This window comes from Hippopotamus amphibius, chromosome 2 (assembly GCF_030028045.1).
Source record: "Hippopotamus amphibius kiboko isolate mHipAmp2 chromosome 2, mHipAmp2.hap2, whole genome shotgun sequence".
NCBI lineage: Eukaryota > Metazoa > Chordata > Mammalia > Artiodactyla > Hippopotamidae > Hippopotamus > Hippopotamus amphibius.
Window position 1 is genome coordinate 144,879,155 of NC_080187.1, and position 23,715 is coordinate 144,902,869.

The window sequence follows — 23,715 nt, forward strand, 5'->3', positions numbered from 1 at the left end:
ATATATGCAGTTTAGGGACCTCCTAGGTAGCGCAGTGGTTAAGAGTCCAGCTGCTAATGTAAGGGACACGGGTTCAATCCCTGCTCCGGGAAGATCGCACATGCCTCAGGGCGGCTAGGCCCATGTGCCACAACTACTGAGCCTGCACTCTGGAGCCCGTGAGCCACGGCTATTGAGCCTGCATGCCACAACTACTGAAGCCCATGTGCCTAGAGCCCATGCTCTGCAGCAGGAGAAGCCACTGCAATGAGAAGCCCACACACAGAGCAGCCCCCGCTCTCTGCAACTAGAGAGGGCCCATGTGCAACAAAAAAGACCCAATGCAGCCAATAAATAAATAAAAATTAAAAAATTTATTAAAAAATTTAAAAAAATATATGCAGTTTATTGTACGTCAATTGTATCTCAAGAAAAGTTCTTTTTTTTTTCTAAGAACTTTTATTGAGATACAGTTAACAGACAATAAACAGCTTATATTTAGAGTGTACAATTTGGTATCCCCATCTACCAATTCACTCCCCACCAATCCTTCCTGCTTTCCCCACTTGGTGTCCATGTGTTTGTTCTCTACACCTGTGTCTCTATTTCTGCCTTGCATTTCCTCTTTCATAGTTGTTAGCATCTGCCTTATGTATTGAGATGCGCCTATATTGGGAGCATATATATTTATAATTGTTATCTCCTCTTTCTGGATTGATCCCTCAGTCTTTATGTAATGTCCTTTCTTGTCTCTTGTAACATTTTTTATTTTAATGTCTATTTTATCTGATATGACTATTGCTACTCCAGCTTTCTTTTGATTTTCATTTGCATGGAATATCTTTTTCCATCCCCTCACTTTCAGTCTGTATGTGTCCCTAGGTCTGAAGTGGGTCTCTTCGAGACAGCATATATATGGGTTTTGTTTTTGTATCCATTCAGCCAGTCTGTCTTTTGGGTGGTGCATTTAGTCCATTTACATTCAAGGTAATTATCAATATGTATGTCCCTATTACCATTCTCTCAATTGTTTTCTTTTTGTTTTTGTAGGTGCTTTTCTTCTCTTATGTTTCCCGCTTAGAGAAGTTCCTTTAGCATTTGTTGTAGGGCTGGTTTGGTGGTGCTGAATTCTCTTAGCTGTTGCTTGTCTGTAAAGCTTTTGATTTCTCCCTCAAATCTGAATGAGATCCTTGCTGGGTAGAGCATTCTTGATTGTAGCTTCTTACCTTTCATCACTTGAAATATATCATGCCACTCCCTTCTGGCTTGCAGAGTTTCTGCTGAGAAATCAGCTATTAACATTATGGGAGTTCCCTTGTATGTTATTTGTCGTTTTTCCCTTGTTGCTTTTAATAACATTTCTCTGTCTTTCATTTTTGTCAATTTGACTACTATATGTCTTGGCTTGTTTCTCCATGGGTTTATCCTGCCTAGGACTCTCTGCGCTTCCTGGACTTGGGTAGCTATTTCCTTTCCCATGTTTGGCAAGTTTTCAACTATAATCTCTTCCAATATTTTCTCGGGTCCTTTCTGTCTCTCTTCTCCTTCCGGGGCCCCTATAATGTGAATGTTGGTGTGTTTAACATTGTCCCAGAGGTCTCTTAGGCTGTCTTCAGTTCTTTTCATTCTTTTTTCTTTATTCTTTTCTGCATCAGTGATTTTCACCATTCTGTCTCCCAGGTCACTTATTCGCCCTTCTGCCTCAGTTAATCTGCTGTTGGTTCTTTCTAGTGTATTTTTCATTTCAATTATTGTGTTGCATATCTCTGCTTCTTTGCTCTTTACTTCTTCTAGGTCTTTGGTAAACTTTTCGATCTTTGCATCTAGTCTTTTTTCAAAGTCCTGGATCGTCTTCACCATCATTATTCTGAATTCTTTTTCTGGAAGGGTGCCTATCTCCTCTTCATTTAGTTGTTTTTCTGGGGTTTTATCCTGTCCCTTCATCTGGTACAAAGTCCTCTGCTTTTTCATCTTCTCTATCTTTCTGTGGCTGTGGTTTTCAGTTCCACAAGACGAAATACTGCTGATACTGCTTGATATTGCTGTCTGCCCTTTTGTGAAGGAAGCTATCTCAAGAAAAGTTCTTAAAGAAAAAAAAAAAAGAGGTGGCATTATAGGACTAGGCCCTACCATTTATATAAAAATTAGCTATGACAAAGGAGGAATCATACATTAATGGGGAAAATTATCCAAAATATGATTGTGATAATTTTGGTAACTGAGGGGAAATGAACTTAAATCCTTACACAAACCAGCAGCATGATAGATAAATGATGAGTTAAAGGGTAAGTATTTTTTAAAAAATCTCGATGCAAGCAGAGTTGAACATTCATCAAACTTCTGCTTGAGGGGTGAGAAGGTAATTTTCTAAACTTGGAAGAAATAAAAGAAAATACAAAAGTGACAGACTTGACTGCCTAACAATTTAAAGCTTTTGAATATAAAAAGAAAAAAACTAAATCAGAAGGGAAACAACAGCCTGGGGGAAATATCTGTAGCTAGGCTAGCACAACAGAAAAAGGGCCATTATCTTTAGCACAGAAAGAGTTTGTACAAATTGAAAAGGAAAATATGAAAACCCCAACAGATAAATAGCAAAATTCACGAATAAAAAGTACAATAAGTAAGCAACTTAAACAAAAGATCGTTCAGCCTTGCTGGAAATGCAAAGCAAAATAATGGGGCGCCGTTCCTTGCCTGCTAAATTAGCAAACGCTAAATACAATCATAATACCCAGTGCTGGCAAGGTACTCCTAGCAGCGTTGTGACTGGTCCAGCCCCACTGAGAAGCAATTTGGAACCATGTATCACAAGTGAGAAAAAAAATGTTCCTACCCACTGACCTAGTGATATCACTTCTGGGAAACTATTCTACAAAAATAATTGAGAACATGAAAAAAAAAAGAAAGTCTTCAATATAAAGACGTTAATCCTAGCATTATCTACAATCATGAAAAACTGGAAGCAATCCAGGCAGCCCCGGGAGAAGCATGGGAGCTTTCCACTCACAGCCTCCAACTGCTGGGAGAAAAGCAGTCCTCACTGAGCAAGGTGTCAGATGACCATCTTTTGGTGAAAAAGTCCCTCTCTCCAAGTCTTTTTTTTTTTTTTGGCTGCATTGGGTCTTTGTTGCTGGGCATGGGCTTTCTCTAGCTGTGGGGAGCAGGAGCTACTCTTCATTGCGGTGCACTGGCTTCTCACTGCGGTAGCTTCTCTTGTGGCAGAGCACGGGCTCTTAGGCGCGTGCGCTTCAGTAACTGCAGTACGCGGGCTCAGTAGTTGTGGTGCACAGGCTTAGTTGCTCCGAGGTATGTAGGATCTTCCCGGACCAGGGAGCAAACCCGTGTCCCCTGCATTGGCAGGTGGATTCTTAACCACTGTGCCACCAGAGAAGTCCCCCTCTCTCCAAGTCTTAACCTTTCTCATATTTCCTCCCTTATTATAAAAAAGCACATGTGCTTGTACATTTAGTAAGTATAGTCTAGGAAAAAAAATATTTTTTAAACCTATAGTCCTATTAACCACTGCATAAACTTCTGATTTTTTTCTATCTGTATGTATGCATCCACTACATATATTTTTTAAAAATAGAATATTGTACATCTGCTTTTTTTTTTAAAGAACTTTTACTGAGATGCAGTTAACATACAATAAACTGCATATATTTAGAGTGTACTATTTGGTATATCCCAATCTCCCAATTCATTTCCCCGCAACCCTCCCCGCTTTCCCCACTTGGTGTCCGTATGTTTGTTCTCTACATCTGTGTCTCTATTTCTGCCTTGCAAACTGGTTGATTTGTACCATTTTTCTATATTCCACATATATGTGTTAATATACGATATTTGTTTTTCTCTTTCTGACTCACTTCACTCTGTACGGCAGTCTCTAGGTCCATCCACGTCTCTACAAATGTCCCAGTTTCATTGCTTTTTACAGCTGAGTAATATTCCATTGTATATATGTACCACATCTTTTTTATCCATTCATCTGTTGATGGACATTTAGGTTGCTTCCATGTCCTGGCTATTGTACATAGTGCTGCAATGAACACTGGAGTGCATATGTCTTTTTGAATTATGGTGTTCTCTGGGTATATGCCCAGCAGTGGGATTGTTGGGTCATATGTACATCTGCTTTTATAGCTACTTTTGATATTAACAATATGACAATATTTCCATGAAGTTATATGATCTATTACATTATCTGAATTGCTGCACAATATTACCCTGAAGGATATACTGGAATTTATTTAACTAATTTCCTACGGCTTTGTGTTTTTGCTATTAAAAATGCTGCAAGGAAAATTCTTGTAGCTAATTCTCTGGACACAGTTACAATTATTTCCTTAAATAGATTCCTATAAATAAAACCCATGGATCAAAGGATATTCGAACCACAAAGGTTTCTGAATATATGCCAAATTCTTATGTCTTTACTTATTAGGATCATTTTCTATTGTTTTTAAATGTGTGGTAATACTTTTATAATCAAAACCAAAATGATCATCATTATATTATAATAGAAAATGAAAGGCTATTGTTTTATTTCATTTTTTGGGCCTTGGCCATTGAAGACCCTGTGGCAGACACTACCTATTTTGCTTATTCAAAATCCATTTCTTCTTTTCCCTTAGCTTAACAGAATCTCAACTTGTCTAGAGCAGGACATTTCCTAGGCGGTAGAGAATCAGAACTGATCTAAGCTGATCATGGTAACCCATTTCCCTGCCTTTTTTTTACCCCCCGAAGGTGGGTGTGGGAGGGTGGCCTAGGGACCCAAGACTGATAATGGAATCCCAAAAGAAATCTGCCAAGGGAGTTTACAGGGAAGCTGTGTGGTGCCACCCTCCTGCCACAAATGCAGATGTGATGGATAGAGCTTGAGAAGCCATTTTATCATCATGAGGAAAAGGACAATCAAAGAAACAAAACACATAGAGTCCTACACCCAACATCATGGAGCTACTGTACTAATGCTGACAATTGCCTGCCTCAGGACTTCTCTTTTGTATGAAAAGAATAAGCACTGTGATTAGTTCTTTGTTACTTGCAGCCAAAAACATTCTAACTAAAACATATCAAAAGAATGATCAATATCCCCCAATGAAAGACAAATTAGCCTTTTAAATCAGAAAAACAGGAGACAGGGCAGTATTCTCACAACTACACTGAGTTAATGAAGTGAGCACAAGAATATAAATCTGAATTAGAGATGAGAAAACTGAAATGGGTCAGGAATTCCCTGGTAATGCAGTGGTTAAGAATCCACCTGCCAATTCAGGGGACACAGGTTCAAGAACTGTTCCAGGAAGATCCCACATGCTGCAGAGCAACTAAGCCAGTGTGCCACAACTACTGAGCCTGCACTCTACAGCCCACCAGCCGCAACTACTGAGCCCACATGCCACAACTACTGAGCCCACACACCACAACTACTGAAGCCTGAGCACCCTAGGGCCTGCATGCCACAACTACTGAGCTCTCATGCTGCAACTACTGAAGCCAGCACACCTAAAGCCCGTGCTCCACAACAAGAAAAGCCACTGCACTAAGAAGCCCGTGCACTGCAATGCAGAGTAGCCCCTGCTTGCCACAACTGGAGAAAGCCTGTGCACAGCAACAAAGACCCAACGCAGCCAAAAAAAAAAAAAAAAAAAGAAATGGGTCAAAAGTAAATGCCACGTATGGGTCAGGGTTTAGATGGCTCAGTTACAAAGCACTAACAACTCCGCTGTCTGCCATGAGTGAGATGGAGCCAAACAACTCAAGGTCAGATGCCAGAAACCATCTAAACTTTAACAACTGGCTCATTCTTACACTTGGTTCTCCTTCCTTTGATCTCTTCAGAAGCCCTTCCTTTTTCTTTTTTTCCACTTAAAAAAAACACCCTTTATTTTATATTGGAGTGTCGCCAATAAACAATGCTGTGACAGCTTCAGGTGCACAGCAAAGCGACTCAGCCATACATGTATCCATTCTCCCCCAGACTCCCCTCCCATCCAGGCTGCCACACAACACTGAGCCAAGTTCCCTGTGCTATACAGTAGGTCCTTGTTGGTTATCTGTTTTAAATACAGGAGTGCGTACATGTCAATCCCAAACTCCCTGACTATCCCTTCCCCGCATGCTTCCCCCCTTCCCCCATAACCACAAGTTTGTTCTCTAAGCCTGTAAGTCTGTTTCTGTTTTGTAAATATGTTCATTTGTTTCATTTCTTTAGATTCTGCATATAAGTGATATCATACGATATTTCTCTTTCCCTGTCTGACTTCCTTCACTCAGTATGACAATCTCTAGGTCCATCCATGTTGCCGTAAATGGCATTATTTCATTCTCTTTAATGGCTAAGTAATATTCCGTTGTATATATGGACCACATCTTCTTTCTCCATTCCTCTGTTGATGGACATTTAGGTTGCTTCTATGTCTTGGCTATTGTAAACAGTGCTGCAATGAACACTGGGGTGCGTGTATCCTTTCGGACTACGTTTTTCTCCAGATACATGCCCAGGAGTGGGATTGCAGGGTCATACAGCAGCTCTATTTTTAGTTTTTAAGGAACCTCCATACTGTTCAGAACACACAAGTCCCCTTTCAACATGCTTCAGTAGGCTGAGGCAATATGCCCTCCCCAGTGGGTGGACAGAGTCCCAGCTTACCTCTGGGAATATGCAGCTCTTGTTATTTCGGAAAGCCTATATAAAGAGCAGAAAGTGTTCCTATAATACTTTTCGGATTTTGGTGTGACGTGGTCCTTATAATGGGAGCCGTAAAGACCAAGGTATCTATTTTCCTTCCGGGGGGTAAAAAAGAGAAGTGTGTATAAAGTGTTCTCACATGAAACTATCCACACTGGTGCTCCTTTTTCAGGCCTGGTTATAGTGTTTGATTGCCATATCCCCGTTCGGGTCTGCGGGTGGTTGCTCTGTGAAGTCGGGAATATTCAGCCACAGCCACCCCCTCAGCAACACGCCTCGGGAACCCGTGAGGGCGAAGTTCCTCTGTGCTAGCTAAGTGCCACTTGTCGAGACTGTCAGCCTCACTTCATGGTAATTTATCAGTGTGTGGTTAATCGTTCCCTTCAAAGAGAAGGGGAGAAGTTGATTCGAAACATTCTGAACAAAAGAGACATCTGAGGGCTTATTCGATACTTCTTCGTGACAACGGCAGGTCACGGTCACAGAGCAGGACTCCAACGCCGCTAGAGGAGACCAGGTGACTCGGGAAGACAGGGCACTCCTCCTTAATGATAGGACATTTTCTTCTGTCTGGGAAAAATTACACGTGGCCATGCCTGGAAGCACGCGCAGCCCAAGGTCTCTTCAGTTCTTGGAGGCACAAAGAATGGAACTTTAACGACTTGTTCTCAATTTTGTTCTGAGTTCTCCCTTATTTCAATTCTTTTCTTTGAAACATTACCCCTTTATCCTTCCTAGCTACTTTGTGTCCTCCAAAGATTGAAGAAATTGTTCCAGGCAGCTGAGAGTAACCCTCAAACCATCCTGGGCTTCCGTGAAGAACTCCAGCCCTGGGTGGGATCAGAGGCAGGTGGGCCCAGGTGGGCGCAGCCAGGACCCTGTCTCTGACGGAAGCCCCCATCTGACCCTCCTCAGCAGCCTGAGGCTCCCAGCCCTATCAGTCTGGATATGAGACACTAGGCAGGGGAGGCACTGCTCATCTTCTCCCCACCAGGTACTTCTTCAGAGGGAAAAGGCATTCAATCCCCACCAGCCACTTCAGACAGAGGTTCTGGTTAATTACTCTTTCAACAAATCACCACCACACGTGCTTCCACTTTATAGAAATTCTCTCCGACGCTCACAGAATCTGTTCCTCTTCCTCATTTCAGAAAATGGCATCACATCATCCAGCCATCACCACCCCCCAGTCTTCACCTCCCACATCCACTCACCAAGTTCTGCCAACTTAGCTCCTCAATATTTCTTAAATCTCTCCAACTCTTACGCAAACCCTCATCATCTCTGATCTGGACGGAAACAAGCTAATCTGTCTTGATGCCAGAAAAAAAAATCTACCTAAAATGCAAATCTGATCATTTTCTTTCTTGGCTTAAAATCTTTCACAGGCCATGATAAAGTCCAGAAACTCTGGCATGACATAGAAGGCCTTTCGACAGCTGGCCTCTATCAGCCTTACCCACCCCCAAAACCTGGGCACCCTGTTTGCAGCTTCCCTCACACAGTGTCAGGATTTTGCTTGCACTCTTCCTACTGTCTGGAGGATGATGGAAAAGGGAAATCCTCCCTGTGGCACAACTTGGAAAACCTCATTGTCCGGTGTGCACAGGAGAGGTGGCCTGGAGTTGGGATCTACATGGAACCCTGGGGAAACGGCGAAGGGCCTCGTTGCATGGGAGGGATTGGGAAGAAACGACGTGGGAAATGGCTACAACAATGGGCCCAAATAGAACCAGAGCCTGGAGATATTCACTTTCCCCACGAATGCTTGCAATGGACTGAAAGTCTGTATCTCCCTCAAATTCATATGTGGAAATCCTAACTCTCTGGAGCCCACATGGATGGGAATAGTGCTCTTATAAAAGAGACTGCAGAGAGCAGTCTTGCCCTCTTTTCATCATGTGAGGACACAATGAGAAGCTGACAGTCTGCACACTGGAAGAGGGCCTTCACCTAAATTTGACCGTGCTAGCACCCTGATTTCAGACTCCAGTCTGCAGAACTGTGACAGGCTCTTGTTTAAATACCCAGTCTATGGTATTTTGTTATAATAGCCTGAACAGACCAAGACAACGCTCTTCCGAAGCCTCCACCCTTCAGCAGAGAGAATCCTTAGAACCAGGGGCAGGAAGGCTGCTCTGTGGATACCCAGTCATTCTCTTTCACCAGGCAGCCTGGAACTTGCTTGAAAGGCTTATGGACACACTGGCCTTGGTGCCAGGGACAGAACGTGGTGTGGCCTTGACAATACCTACTCCTGCTCCCCATGGCCACCCTGACTTCTGGCCCCGCTGAGTATCAACTGCCAGCAATGGGGACCCGCCCTGAGGCCCCAATTCTGCATCATACTTCTAAGGGATCAGCCAGCTCCCCGGTGGAAAGCTAGTTACACTGGGCCCTTCCTCCAGAGCACTCAGTAATTTACCCTCACTAGAACAGACACTTACTATGAACTGTCATGCCCCCCAGCCCCACCACCCGCAGACTGACTTAATGCCTTCTGCACCACACAGCACCACCTCCAACCAACCAACTTCTCTGCAAGTGAAATGAAGCAAGGCCTACTCGCCACAGGATTCTTGATCCTCCCACGAACCTTATCAGCAGAAGCAGCAGGCCTTCTGGAACTCTGCTGTGCAGGCTGCTAGGACACCGTATCTCGCAGAGCCATGGGACGTGATGCTCGTCCTCAGAGCCGCAGTCCAGGGACTAAGGTATCAGGGATGGAGCTGACATCGCCCATGTTTATACCCAGGAGCTACCCGTAAGATTTCTTGCTTCCTGCCCCATGTTGCTGAGCCCTTATGATCTGGAGATTTTAGCACCCAGGAAAGGATGCTGCTACAAATAGGTGGCATAAGATGTGCAGAGTGCCACCAGCCCATTTTGGGTTTCTTGGGCTTCTAGGGAACAGCGTCCTCAGCAGCTACGGATGCAGAGAAGGACAGTCTGTGGGGCACCCCTTTTTAGGCGGCTTGTTTGTAGCTGGGTGCAGGGTGGCTGGAGGCCTCCTTAGAAATGTGCGCGTGTGTGTACGTATGTGGCGCACACACACTGGACAAACGAAAGGTGCATTTAACAAGTCCCTGCCGGGGTGGCGTCCTAACTCATCTTAATCCCCCTCTGTGATAACTGTCCTCAGTGTACACAGGAACCCAAGCATCCAAGTCTGTAATAAGCAGCTCTGTCAATTCCCCAGGCATCTGGAATTCTCAAGGCTCTCTGAAGATGGGACCACATTTCTGCATCCTCGGTGCCCAGCATGGTGTCAGCACAGCAGAAGCTCAATAAACACCTGCCCAGTAGTCAGTCAGATGGTCAAGGCAATGGTCTAGAACTCCTTTAGCAGAGATTCCCAAACCCAGCCTGGCTCCGGCCCTTCCTGGATTTTCAACTGTCTCTTGGATTCCTTAAGATACTCTGATATTCTTCCAATAAGTTCTTGTATCACATTAAGCAATCTTGCTTGTTTTTGTTTTGTTTTGTTTTTTCGCCTTGTCACAGCAAGCAGGATCTTAGTTCCCCAACCAGGGACAGAACTTGTGCCCTCTGCAGTGGAAGCACAGAGTCCTAACCACTGGACCACCAGGGAAGTCCCTAGGCAATCTTGTTTTTAACCAATACATTCTCAATACCTACACAGGGCTCCCCACCATCCTAAAAGGAAGCCTACTCTCCTAAAACAAGCTTCTGGCCCCTTCAATCGGCTGGGTGACGCCCCTCAGAGGTGGTCAGAGGTTTGTTTCCTCAGTCCTTGGGGTTCTCCAAGTCTGTGGTCAGTCATGCTCTGCTCCTCAACACCTTTCTAACCATCCACAGAGTGCATCCCAGACCCCTTGAACAATCAAAGCAAAGCTATGAACCCTCTCCTTAGAAAAAAAGCAACACACGCACACACAAAACACTGTGTGACATTTTAAGGGTTGCGGGGACTCCAGGTTGAGAACTTGTGATATTGTGATATATAAGAAATATATATCTTGTCTTCCTCCATGGTTCCTGGCTCACAGCTCCTGAGCAGTGAGAGCAATGGTAGCATCTTTTTTCATAATATTTGGTCTCTTGCCCTCAGTTCTGAGTTCAGAGCCATAAAGGTGAAATGCGTGTCTTGTTATTCATAACAAGCCCCCTTCCATCAAAACTAGGTTTATGTCAGTGAGGTGACTTTTGCAAAGAACCTAAGGATGGGGGCTGGATGCCACGGGAACCAATCATGAATAGAGGGGTGGACCCTTCGGTCCCTCCAGGGAGGGGAGAGGGCTGGAGGCTGAATCAATCACCAATGGTCAATGATGTAATCGATCATGCTTAGTTAATAAAGCCTCCATAAAACCCCAAAAGGATGGGGTTTGGAGAGCTTCTGGGTGGGCGAACACGTAGAGATCTGGGGAGAGTGACAGACTTCAGAGAGGGCGTGGAAGCTCTGTCCTTTCCCCATACCTTGCCCTATGCATCTCTTCCATCCAGCTGTTCCTGAGCTATACCCTTTTATTTTTTTTTTTTTTTTTTATACCCTTTTATGATAAACCAGTAACCTAGTAAGTAAATGTTTCTCTGAGTTCTATAAGCAGCTCTAGCAAATTAATTGAACCTTAGGAGGAGGTCACTGAAACCTCTGATCTGTAGCTGGTTAATCAGAAGCACAGGTGACACCTTGGGCTTACAACTGGAGTCTGAAGTAGAGGGGGGGATCTTGTAGGACTGAGCCCTTCACCTGTGGGATCAGACACTGCCTCCAGGTAGATTGTGTCAGAAGTGAGTTGCATTGTCGGACCCCAATTGGGGTCTGAGAACTGCTTGGTGCTTTGGAGAAACCTCCTGCCCTCTCACCAGCATGCGTGTTGGAAATTGGGAGCAGAAACCTTTTAGAACTCTTCCTAAGCATCACCTTACTCCCTGAGGGCTCCAACCCAGAGAGTCACTGACATTAATGGCTGTCAGAGACACCCTGGATGCAGGGAGCAGGGTGGACACCTGGGGAAGGAAATTCCGGCAAAGCTCCGTCCTGAGGCCGCACCCTCAGGCTGTGAAGCAGCATTGTTAGAGATGTTTCCCTTTGCCAAACAACGTCTCCATTTTCAAGGAACCTGCTATTTCTGCGAGGTCCTCTGGTTTGGCAGCCCTGCGGTGCCAGAAGGGCAGAAACTGAAGGCCAGAGAGGAATCTGCCCACCAGTGACAGCGCCGGATCCCCCAGCAGGCAACGACCTACCGAATGAGAAGAGCACCGGACACAGCACTCACGGCGCTGGGGGAAGGACCGCGTTACCTTTGTCAGCTGCTGCTCCGAGGAAAACCCCAAACCGAACACCGTGTTGGCTCTGCTGTCGGCCCACTGCCCAAACTTCTGCGACGTTTTGGTGAAGGTCATGTTGGGTGTGATTGTGCTGTTGATGATCACCTGCAGCAAAACGGCCCAAAGAGTCGACATGTAACCACTGAATTGCATACCAAAGTAACTCCTTAAAAAAATCCTATGCTGGCAAAGCTAGTACACAGAGCCTGTATCCCCACTGTTATATCTGGTCCTGAGTTCTTCCTCTTCTGGCACTTCCCACGCTGAGTCACGTACACACAACCATGATAAGGGGCAATTTCAGAGACTTAAAAACAGACAGTCGGCCTAAAATAAGATCTCACAAGTTATCGGTGGGAGAAAGTCTCTCCTAAGTGGAGGATAGTTTCCAAAACTGCTATTTATTTCCCCAAAGCTGTCGCGTATCCGATTGCCCTTAATGGCCAGCCACGTCACACATCCTCCGAAGAACCACGCTGCACACCTTTTTTACGTGCCTGGAGCCTCAGGGTCCAGCTCAAACCATTTAAAATCTCCATGAGCGATGGGGGCTTGCTGCTTCCCCGCGGCAAAGAAGAGGCACACTGCAACTGGGATCATTTGTGGAGGGTTAATTTATAGACCAATTGGGTAGGTGTGAGCTGGGTGTATGGACGGTGCAGGGACCCGGTGCTAGCTGCTGCCACCACTCCGTGGCTTTAAAGGAGGAGGGGGTGAAGAGGCTATGGGACATGGGAGGAGAGAGTCATGGAGCACAGGATGCCTTAACGAGAGAGGTGACCGTCTGTTGAGGGACACACCAGCACATGGTGACCTCACAGGAGGAGGAGCCAGCAGAAAAAAAAAGCCCTTGCCTCTGACATTCTGGTTTCCTGCCATTGGCCAAACCCAACCAGAAGCCAGAGGCCCCGTGGGCCCATTGATATCATTTGCAGGTCAGTTCCTCAGGGACCAGAGCAGAGTGAAGAAGAGTAGAGGATGAATGTGGAGGTAAAAAGATGTTCCAGCACATGGTACATTCATTCATTCAACAAACATTCACTGAACATTCACTATATGCCTGATATTCTGCTAACCAAAGACACAAACAGGAAGGAGTCAGGATTCCTGGTCTTCAAGTTGCAAGTCATCAGGAAAGGGAGAGACATGTAAGTAAACAATCACTAAACAACTGATCGTGTTACAAAGTATCAATAATAGGCTCACCTGGCAGAAATCCTTGGCAGACTGAATACTAAATATTAAATTACTAAAGACTAAGAAACTACTTACATCAGCTCATTTAAACCTTACAGGAAGCCTACAAGGTATGACTACCACCTTCATTTCACAGGAGAAACTGAGTTGGCAAGTAGCAAAGCCTAGAGATAAAACCCAGATTGTCTGACTTAGAGCCCTGTATTCTGAACTTCTGTATGACATGCTTCTCATGTTATACACGACAGCTCCTGTTCTTGCCCCGGCTATGAGAAGCTGATGCCTTCACTGCACTCCAGGTTGCTTTTCCTTCCTGTGCTAGTTCCTCTAATACCCAACTCTGTATGAGTTAAGACATTTTATCACATTTTTCAGATAACTGAATGCAACACTAGTAAAGAGCTCTGCCCGCTGTCACCAGACACTATCAGGAAATGGGGGCAGGGGAGTGAGGTGTGGAAAACGCAGATCTAAGGGCAAGTACAAAGGAAGGCGTCTGGGACCCCGAAAGCTGGCTGGGTTCTGGCTCAGCTCCAGGCAGGTCCGATGGAGTGGAACCAAGGCAGGCCGAGGGCAGGCATGTGGCTGGGAGCTGGATCAGAGTGGATCACATGATTCCAGGAAGCCAACCCTGATCACCTCTCAATTACCAGAATCCTGGGAGAGCAAAGCAATGACCAGACCCATCCAGAAACTTAATTCATTCTAAATCTTTCTGCTCCTTCACAACAGACCTGTGCCTCTAGGTCAGCCTCCACACTCCCTCCCTGAAGCCCCCTTGAAAGGCAGAGGACAGAGGCAGATACACCTCTGAAGCTTCTCCCAAACAGGTTGTCCCACTGTCAGTCAAGCTGGAAGAATGGTGATGCCCACTGGTCATCTTTAGATCACTTTAGATCTTAACAGTTCCTAAGGTAGTTCTTCAGTCTTTCATCTAATTCCCAGTTTTTTTCTTCAGATCGTTATTGGACTATAATCGCTTTACACTGTTGTGCCAGTTTCTGCTGTACAACAAAGTGAATCATCTGTATTTATACACATATCCCCATATCCCCTCCCTCTTGAGCCTCCTTCACACCCTCCCTATCTCACCCCTCTAGATCATCACCAAACGACAAGTTGATCTCCCTGTGTTATGCAGTAGTTTTCAAATAGTTACCTATTTCACATTTGGTAGTGTATATATGTCAATGCTACTCTCTCACTTCGTCCCAGCTTCCCCTTCCCCACCCCTCCGCTGTGACTTCAAGTCCGTTCTCTACATCTGTGTCTTAATTCTTGCCCTGCCACTAGGTTCATCAGTACCGTTTTTTTAGATTCCATATATATATATGCATTAGCATACGGTATTTATTTTTCTTTTTCTGAATAATACCCATTTTTACAGATGGGGAAACTGATGCTCAACAAGGTCCAATGACTTGTTCAAGGTCTTAAAACTAGTAACTCGTTAAAAAATATATAATATAAGGCAATAATTAACTAAATCTATATTTTATGCTTCTTGGGGGTTCAAGTTCTTAAATCTGTGGACTCATCAATTTTGGAAAATTCATCAGTTTTTGGAAGATTCTCAAACATTCTCTCTATGAATATGACTTCTGCTCCATTCTCTCTGCTCTCCTTCTGGGACTCCCATTACACGTATACTAGATCTTCTGTGTGTGTCCAGCATGATTTATATCCTTAACAGTTTTCACCCCCTGATTCTTGGGTTTCTCCATTTCAATTTGGGTATTTTTTATTGATCTTTCAGTTCACACATCTTGGCTACTGATATATCCAAACTACTGTTACACCTATCCATTGAGTTCTAAATTTCAGATTTTGTACATTTTTTAGTTCTAAAATGTCCATTTGATTCTTTAAAAAAAGTTCTAAGTTTCTGGGAATATCCTTCTTTTCATCTATTTTGCCCATTTTTTCCCTATATTTCCTTGAATATATAAATTATAGTTATTTTTAAATCCTTGATGCTAAGTCTAACATCTGGATTATCTTTGAATCTGCTTCTCTTACCTGGTTTTTGCCCTCTTGATTCTAGGCATCAATTTTGGTAATTTTTTTATTATATGATAGAAAATGGGTATAAAATTGTCAGGGCTCCACATGATTTTACCATCTATCAGACATCATTTTCCCTTTCCTCTGCTAGGCAAGTAGGGTAGACAGGGAATCCCTAACTCACTCAGGGACTAAGGGTCAGTTTCAGTTCCAGTTCCAGTTCCAGTAATGCTCAGCCTGCCTCTGGTTCACCCCTATTTTTAGAGTAGACCCTCCAAAGCTTTCAAGTGAGAGCCTGTTAGGTCTTTATCTGCTCTTCCCTGAAAGAAAGCAGGAGGTTCACTTCTGTCCATTACATGTTTTCAGCTTCGTCCTGTAGCCTTCCAAATTGACACATCTTCAAAATCTGGCAAACCCTGAAAGAGCAACTAGCCATGTATTTGGGGGCCACTCAAGTCTCCAATTTTGTCACTCAAGTTCCAAAATCTCTGCTGGTTTCTCTGTTCCCCAGATGTTGCCTTTCCCAGGAGCCAAGCCTGGCTTTTCAACACCTAGCTGCTCCTAGAATCAGTGAGTGCCCCAGGTGAAAAGGGTACGTAGATGCCCAGTGTCCACTCCCCATCCCCTCTGGGGCTTTTATGTCTTTACTATTCTCTTCTCAGACCCCTTGGCAGGTCTCTGCTTTCTGAGCACTGTAAATCTGAGAGAAATTTCACTCTGCCTTTCAGAAATGTCCAGTTTAACTCGTTACACTGGCACAGACTTGGAATTCAGCAAATGTCCTGAGGGGGTCTGAAGCCCCTTGAGTCTCCACTTTTGTCATGCTAGCCCCGTGCACTGCTAAATGTTTCCTCAGTGTGTCTTTCTCCCAGCAGTACTGCTGTATGTGAGCCAAGCCCCAATTGCAGGCAGCACCCGGCATTGACAAATGCTCCCAAGAGAGAAAAGAGCTGCTGCTTGTCATCTGTGAGTGGTCCTCACCTCTCTGGAATTTTAGTCCCTCTAGGCCTCATCATTTCTACAGTTCTCTGATGCCTTTAAATTGTGTTTATCCAGCTTTTTCTAGTTGCCGTCAGAAGGAGCACTGGCCTACTGGCTTCTACATACCTTACTCAAAAGCAGAAGTGCTGAATTATGGAGATGCGATTTACCATGTGTCTCGAGTGACATTTTTCTCTAATGTTTATGGGAAGCATGCAACGTCTCATAAGGTTGCTGTTCACATCAAGAAGCAAAACTGAACCCCAGCATGACAATATAGCTGATTAGTATGACTTCAAATGGGCAGCTAAAATTAGCTGCAGATATTCCTCACGTGCCCAGATTCCCCCAGGGCTCACTCTAAGCAGCGATTCCAGACCTCTCACCAACTGCACATCTCTTTCCTCCCCTCCTGTATCACATGTGTGTTGGCAGGCAGTGGAGGGTAGAGAGGTGTATTAGAACTCCCAGCCTATAATTTAGTCCTTCAAACCCATCCTACTTCATTTTTTCCAGTCTTAGGAGAGAAGCGTCCTTTCACCTGCCCAGAACTGAGCCTCAGTCCCCAAGGTCCCACCTCCTCACTGCCACCCCCAGGATGTCCCTCCTACCCATACAAATACACTAGGCGTTCACCCCCCACACATCCAGGGTAGACTTCCAGTCTTGCAGGACGTCTTCATCAAAACTTCACAGTGGGAGTGTCTTTGTCCTCTTCATTCCCTACTGACATGCCTGCTCTACCAGGACTGCTTTGATCCCAGTTCAGCATGGCTACCTCTCACTCTGTCACCGGCATCAAGGTGCCCGGGCATTTACCAAACACAACCTATAAGATCCCATGTGGGAAGACATTCTGGAACCTTTTTGAAACATTGAAAATGTTGAAGTATGTGGGCCGAGCGATGGGATTCAGAATGTCCTGCTTGAGCAGTGGAGGAGCTGAGGGTGCGGGGCGTGGAGACTAATATCACCCTGTTTGGTCCTGAAGGATGGCTGGTTAGCCAAAGACGGGTAAGATTCCTCAGAGGAGGAACAACCTAAGACAGGCACAGCCGCAGAGGGGCCAACAGGGGTGGTGCATAGAGCCTTCCTTGTATCACCTTGTTTGGCCCTGGAGGATGACTGGTTAGCCAGAGACGGGTAAGATTCCTCAAGGGAGGAACAACCTAAGACAGGCACAGTCGCAGAGGGGCCAACAGGGGTGGGGCACAGACCCCTAATATCTGAGAGAGGTCTCCTGCCCCCAGGGCTGTTTTGCTCTCCACCCCCAGCTCAAATCCACACCTGCTCAACTCGGACCCAGGAAGTAAACAAAGATAATTGCCTCAGTCATGTGAGGCCTTTGATTGTTTATGAGTGTAACCTGAGAATGTTAGCCCACGAACTCAATAAAAGCAGCCTGGGATGAGTCAGCAGGGCTCTTGATCCTAGAGGTCTTGAGTCCCCTGGTCCCATCTTTCTCTTCAGTCTGTGTCTGTGTCTTCTTCAAGCTTGCGGCACCCGTCACTCACCTCGAGTCGCCGAGCTGGTCTCGGCAATCCCACAAGCTGGAGGTCAGCCAGGAGGGAGAAAAAGGAAAGCCTGCTCCCTTTACTGTGCTGTGCTTGCAATCCCTCAGGCTGCTTCTCTGCAGACTGTGCAATGCCCTGGCTGTCTCCTAAAGGCTCACCAAAGGCTCTGGGACTTCTGGAACTTCCAAGACCCAGAAGGTGGAGGAGAGAGAAGAGAAGGAAAGCCATCATTCGCTCCTACAATATCCTTTACACTGCCATGACTCACCAGAGGTAGCTGGTCTGAACAATTTCAAGGTCATAGCAGTAAACCCATCTCTACAATTAGTGAGGCAACTGGCTGGCCATTCTCCCAGGAAATCCAGTGCACTGACCTTCTCAAGAGCAGCAAGACTGACAGCTGAGGCAATTCAGCTGTCAGAAAATGGTCAATCCCAGAACCTTCTTCCTTCATTTCCCACTAACATGGAAACTCCTGTGCTACCCTTGGCTCAGCCCACCAAGACCAAGTCCTCCTGAGAAGCTGGGCAGATCGAAGATTCTAAGGATACATTCCTTCTGGGTATGTTCCTCTTGGGTTCCCAAATCATTTCTGGCGAACGGCTCTTGCACCTGGAATCCACCTTACTGCCTGTTTCTCTTTCAGGCTCTGACTCATTTCCGACTTTTACCGTTCTCAGGCATGCATGGAGTGAAAGGTCACGTGAAAAGACCTCTTGTCTACTCTGGGTCTGCGATGGTGAGGGCCCAGTGTAGGTATGTGAGTGGGAGGGACATGCTAGGGGTGGGGGTAAGCAGATGGGACCCAAGCGGGGCTTAGTTCTAGGCAGGTGAACAGGCCCCTCTCTTGTGGGACTGGACAGAAGGAGGCAGGTTGAGCTTGACGGACATAAGTTACAAGCTCAATTTCACTAGTAGTGTGGAAACTGCGTTACCATTACTACTATATAGTCACCAAATTCAAAATACATCTGTTGATACCAAGGGTGGGGGTGAGGGTGGCAAAATCGCTTCGAAAACCAATGTGGCTTTCTCGGATAACGTTTAAAACGCACATTACCTGCCAGCCAACAATCCACTCCTAAGTATGTATCTGAGAGAAACCCTTGCCTAGGTACACCAGGAGAAATGCAAAAGGACGTTCCCAGTAGAACTGTTTGCAAACATAAATGTCCCCCACCAGCAGAATGGATAAACTATGGTATAGTCATACAATGAAATACTATCCATCAGTGAAAATTAATCAAATCTATAGCACGGATGACCACAAAAACCTAATGTTAAGTAAAAAAAAAAAAAAAAAAGTCACAAAAGAAGACATACAGTATAGGTCTCTGGTATGATTCTATTTATATAAAAATCAAAAACAAGCATAACTAAATAATATATTTAGGGCAAGCATCAATAATTATAGCCCTCAGGCCAAATCCAGCCTGTTTTTCTAAAGAAAGTTTTATTGGTACACAGCCACAGCCATTCATGTACATATTGGTCTCTGGCTATTTCCTTGCTATTGATACAAGAGAAAAGTTGAATGGCTGTGAAAGAGAATGTACAGCTCATAAGAAAATTACTATTAGGCCCTTTAGAGAAAAAGTTTGCCAACCTCTGGTTTAGGGATATATACACAGGTGGCAAAAGAATAAATTTGCCAACCTCTGGTTTAGGGATATATACACAGGTGGCAAAAGAATAAAGAAAGGCAAAGGAATGCTTAATATAAATTTCAAGAGAGTGGTAAGCTTTTACAGGGCAGATGGCAGGCGCCTATATTAGGGAGAGGCCCAGAAAGGGACTTCTGAAGGACTAGTAGAGGACGGACTTCCTGAGCTGGGTCCTGGGTACATGAGTGTTCACTTTATATCAGACATTAAATGGCACAGATAAACAGTTAAAAATAAAGCACACACAAAGCTATAACAAAGCTGTCACAGAGACTAATCCCCGGGGTGAGCAGAAGCTTGTGAAAAGAGAAAACAGTGTCCTGGGCGTGGGGACACTGGAAAACTGTGTTGGGGGCAGAGGAAGTGGCTGAACCTGTGGGTTCCGGCTTTAGGGCAAAGGGGGACTCAGCAGACTCTGGGGTCACGGGAGTGGAGGATGTCACCCAGCAGGAGGGGACAGAGGTTCAAGAGAAGAGGCCTGGGTAGAAGAGGACTTTAGGAGCATCAAGGCAGAGCCCAAGGAATGCAGGAGTGCAGAAGGCAGTCGGGACAGTCAGGAGGGAACAAGGAAGAATGAGGCCCTGGATGTGGAAAGAAAGGGCACATGTGGGTGTTCAACACAGCAGACCGACTCAGCAGGACCAGAACTGGTGCCTCCCTGGAGACTGGGGGGGTGGGGGGAGGGGAGGGCAGGGGAGTGCCCTTAGAAAGCGAAGCCCAAAAGGGTGACGGGGCTGCTTTAAAGCACAACTGTTAATGTGGGGTCCCGACCCCTGTGCCCACCCCCCTTCCACTTCTTTGTAAATTCTCTCTGAAACTTGCATGGAGAAAAAAAGACTCCCTAGTAAAAGACTCAGTTCCTGCAGATCACTGGAATCAACTTTTCAGAAAATGCACAGAACACATTCAATCAAGAGCTACTTGGAAGAAGCAAAAAGCTCATCTCCTCCAGTCTCTAGTCTGGCTTTGGACTTCCGAGGAAGCTGCTTGTCACAAAATGGGAGGCAGGCCCCTGGATTCCTCTTCAAGGCAAGTTGTCCCAAATCCAGGGAGACAGAAGCTGGAAGAACTTAAAAGTTTTCCACAAGAGGCTGGGAATGAAATTATAAGACTTGTTGCCTGCTTCCAGAAAAGGTATTAATAGATGCTTTTATTCTCTTTTTAAAATCACAGTCAGGGAAGAAAAGAAACCAACATTCATTGGAATCCTACCATGTGCTGAGAATCTTCCATACGTTTGCTCCCTTAAAAGAAGATGCTCTGTGTTTATCCAAAAGAGGAAACTAGGGACTTCCCTGGCAGTCCAGTGGCTAAGATTTCACCTTCCAATGTAGGGGGCCTGGGTTTGATCCCTGGTCTGGGAGCTAAGATCCTACATGCCTCATGGCCAAAAAACCGAAACATAAAACAGAAGCAATATTGTAACAAATTCAATAAAGATGGTCCACATCAAAAAACAAAAAAACCAAAAACAAAAGAGAACCTATAATGATGGGTGGAAGAGGGGACCCTGACTGTGTTCTTAAAAGCAATTTCACATTCCCAGAAGAAAATACCAAACAAGTCAGGGTTTCAGAGGCTTATATCCTTTGAATTGTCGTGATTAGGCAAAACACAGCGGATGCTGCTAAATATTTGTAGAATGGATGACCTCTACGGTCTCTTCCAATACAGGCTTCTGTGATCCTATAAATAGCTGAGAACCAAGGGCAGGAGAGCCATCCAGAGCACCCTGGAGAAACACCTGCTCCAGGCAGGTCTTGTCCACGGGCGCAGGCAATTTCTCATAAGGATGGCAATGATTAACTCAGTCTGCAAAGAGTGCCAACAGCACAATGAAATCAAGTGCTGCGATGGCTCAATTAACCAATGCTCTGGAAATAGAGTCCCTTTTTAATAGAGGTGGCTGTTCTGCGCAAAAACTCGCCATCAGTCACAGGCCTGTTGGTCGCGACTGTCGGTGATGTGCTAGCTCACGTCAGAGCTCCGGGAAGCTGGGAGGCGGGATGTGCCCTCGTGTGGCTCCCATCTGTCCATGCACAGGGCTGACCCTGCGTGACACTCTGAAGTTCTGGTCCTGGTTCCCTCTTGGTGGTGACCCTACTCTTGCCCACTGTCCATCCGTGGACACAGCACACCTCCTGCAGGCCTGGAAAGGATGTTGCTAGGCCTGACCTCATCACCCACCCACATCTATGGTGTTGCCCAGTCTAGCTTGATGCTGAGACTCCAAAGATGAGCCAGGCCCTCAAAGAGTTCAGTCTCCTGGTCGCCGCCACCCCACCCCTCCCCCGCCCCGCAAAATGGATCCACAAAACCCCCAGGCAATACTGGAGCTACGCACCACCGTACTCCCACCCACATCTGTCTTGAGCAGCAGCTGTGACTGACATGTGAAATACTTTCCCTGGAAGAAGGAAACACCTCAGTGTTTCAGGAAGAATGAAAAGGTCTGAGCACAGATTTTTCCTATAACGAGCAGCACCAATGGCTCTTGGGGGAAGGAGAGGGCTTCCCTGCACCCTTCCCCAAGTAGAGCACGACAAATGCTCGGACAGGGCAGAGACGCTTGCTGTGCCTGGTGTGGGACGACAGCTGCTATAGCTGCTGGCAGCACCTCCTTCCTTCACAGGGAGCCCATGCTCTGTGGGCTGCCCGCAGGTGACTCAGCAGCTGCGTCTTCTGTGGCCTCTGCTCACGACCACCTCCAAGTCCCTTCCATACCAGCAACCTGTTCCTGAAGCACATCTCCTTCCAGACCGTGGCAGCCTCCTGCCTTGGGAGGGATAGCTGGCCCAGAAGCACCAAGCAGAAGACTTGATTTGGCCAGGCCAGGAGAGAGAGGCAGGACTGGGGGCCCTAGAGCTGCCCAAGGTAGAGGTGCAGCCCATGGACCAAGACACAGCCCAAAAGCCTAAAAGCATCTGACCATCTGTCATCTTAGTTTGGATCACATTTGGAACCAAAGGCCTAAAACAAAGTGGGGTTGTCCCAATGTGGTGGAACACAAAGATGAGGACCCAGGGGCAGGGGTGGGATGCGGAGGGGCAACGGACAAGAGCCCTGGAACGGGCAGCACTGGCATCAGGTCAGCATACTGAGCCCTACTCCAGCCCCTAGGGCGGAAGCTGGGGCTGGGGGGTCAGGAACTCAGCCATGGGTGGGGAGGAGAAAGGTGTAGAAGACTGGGCGGTGGCAACAGCTGCTCCCACCCTGGGGAAATCACCATGCTGGGGTCCTTCTCCATGTCTCCCCTGACCTGTGAAGCAGCTGGAGGCACAGGGTCTGACGCAGACCTGGCCTGTTGGTTTTGCGCATTGCTGCTGAGCAGCTCCGGGAAAGGAGCAGCAGGGCTGAGGTGGTCTTGGGACCACTGTCTGGTATTCTGTGCTCCAGTTCTCAGAGCAGGACACACCCCCAACCTCGGCCCCAAGTGCCAGTCACAGTCACTAAAGGACGAAGGCTGGTCCCTACCCACTCCCTTGGGCCTTCGGCTCCACCACAGGATGCCCCCTTTTGTAGAACAAGGCCCTGTTACAGTGCCTGTGACCCGCTGGGTGGGCTCCTGGAATGCCAGGTGGTCAGGTGCCGTAGGAGGGGTGGCCAGAGATCTGGGGGTTCCACTGCTGGATTCCAGTGGCACCCCACAGCCTGGGTTCCCAAGTCCCACTTTTTTTTTTTTAAAGAACTTTTATTGAGATACAGTTAACAGAAAATAAACAGCTTATATTTAGAGTGTACAATTTGGTATCCCCATCTCCCAATTCATCCCCCCCCAACCCTCCCCGCTTTTCCCACTTGGTGTCCATGTGTTTGTTCTCTACACCTGTGTCTCTATTTCTGCCTTGCATTTCCTCTTTCATAGTTGTTAGCATTTGCCTTATGTATTGAGGTGCTCCTATATTGGGAGCATATATATGTATAATTATCTCCTCTTCTTGGATGGATGCCTTGATCTTTATGAAATGTCCTTTCTTGTCTCTTGTAACATTTTTTATTTTAAAGTCTATTTTATCTGATATGACTATTGCTACTCCAGCTTTCTTTTGATTTTCATTTGCATGGAATATCTTTTTCCATCCCCTCACTTTCAGTCTGTATGTGTCCCTAGGTCTGAAGTGGGTCTCTTTGAGACAGCATATATATGGGTCTTGTTTTTGTATCCATTCAGCCAGCCTGTGTCTTTTGGGTGGTGCATTTAGTCCATTTACATTCAAGGTAATTATTGATATGTATGTCCCTATTACCATTCTCTCAATTGTTTTCTTTTTGTTTTTGTAGGTGCTTTTCTTCTCTTATGTTTCCCGCTTAGAGAAGTTCCTTTAGCATTTGTTGTAGGGCTGGTTTGGTGATGCTGAATTCTCTTAGCTGTTGCTTGTCT

At 45.9% G+C, this 23,715-nt stretch overlaps 1 protein-coding gene across 2 annotated transcripts in view; it reads right to left on the reverse strand.

Moving 5' to 3' along the window:
* Positions 1 to 23,715, reverse strand: part of HOMER2 (homer scaffold protein 2) — a 100,985-nt gene that overhangs the window by 26,065 nt on the left and 51,205 nt on the right. For both annotated transcript variants that reach the window (XM_057719978.1, XM_057719979.1), the window contains exon 3: positions 11,948 to 12,079. In XM_057719978.1, coding sequence (XP_057575961.1) covers positions 11,948 to 12,079 — 132 coding nt within the window. The remainder of the gene's footprint in view (positions 1 to 11,947; positions 12,080 to 23,715) is intronic.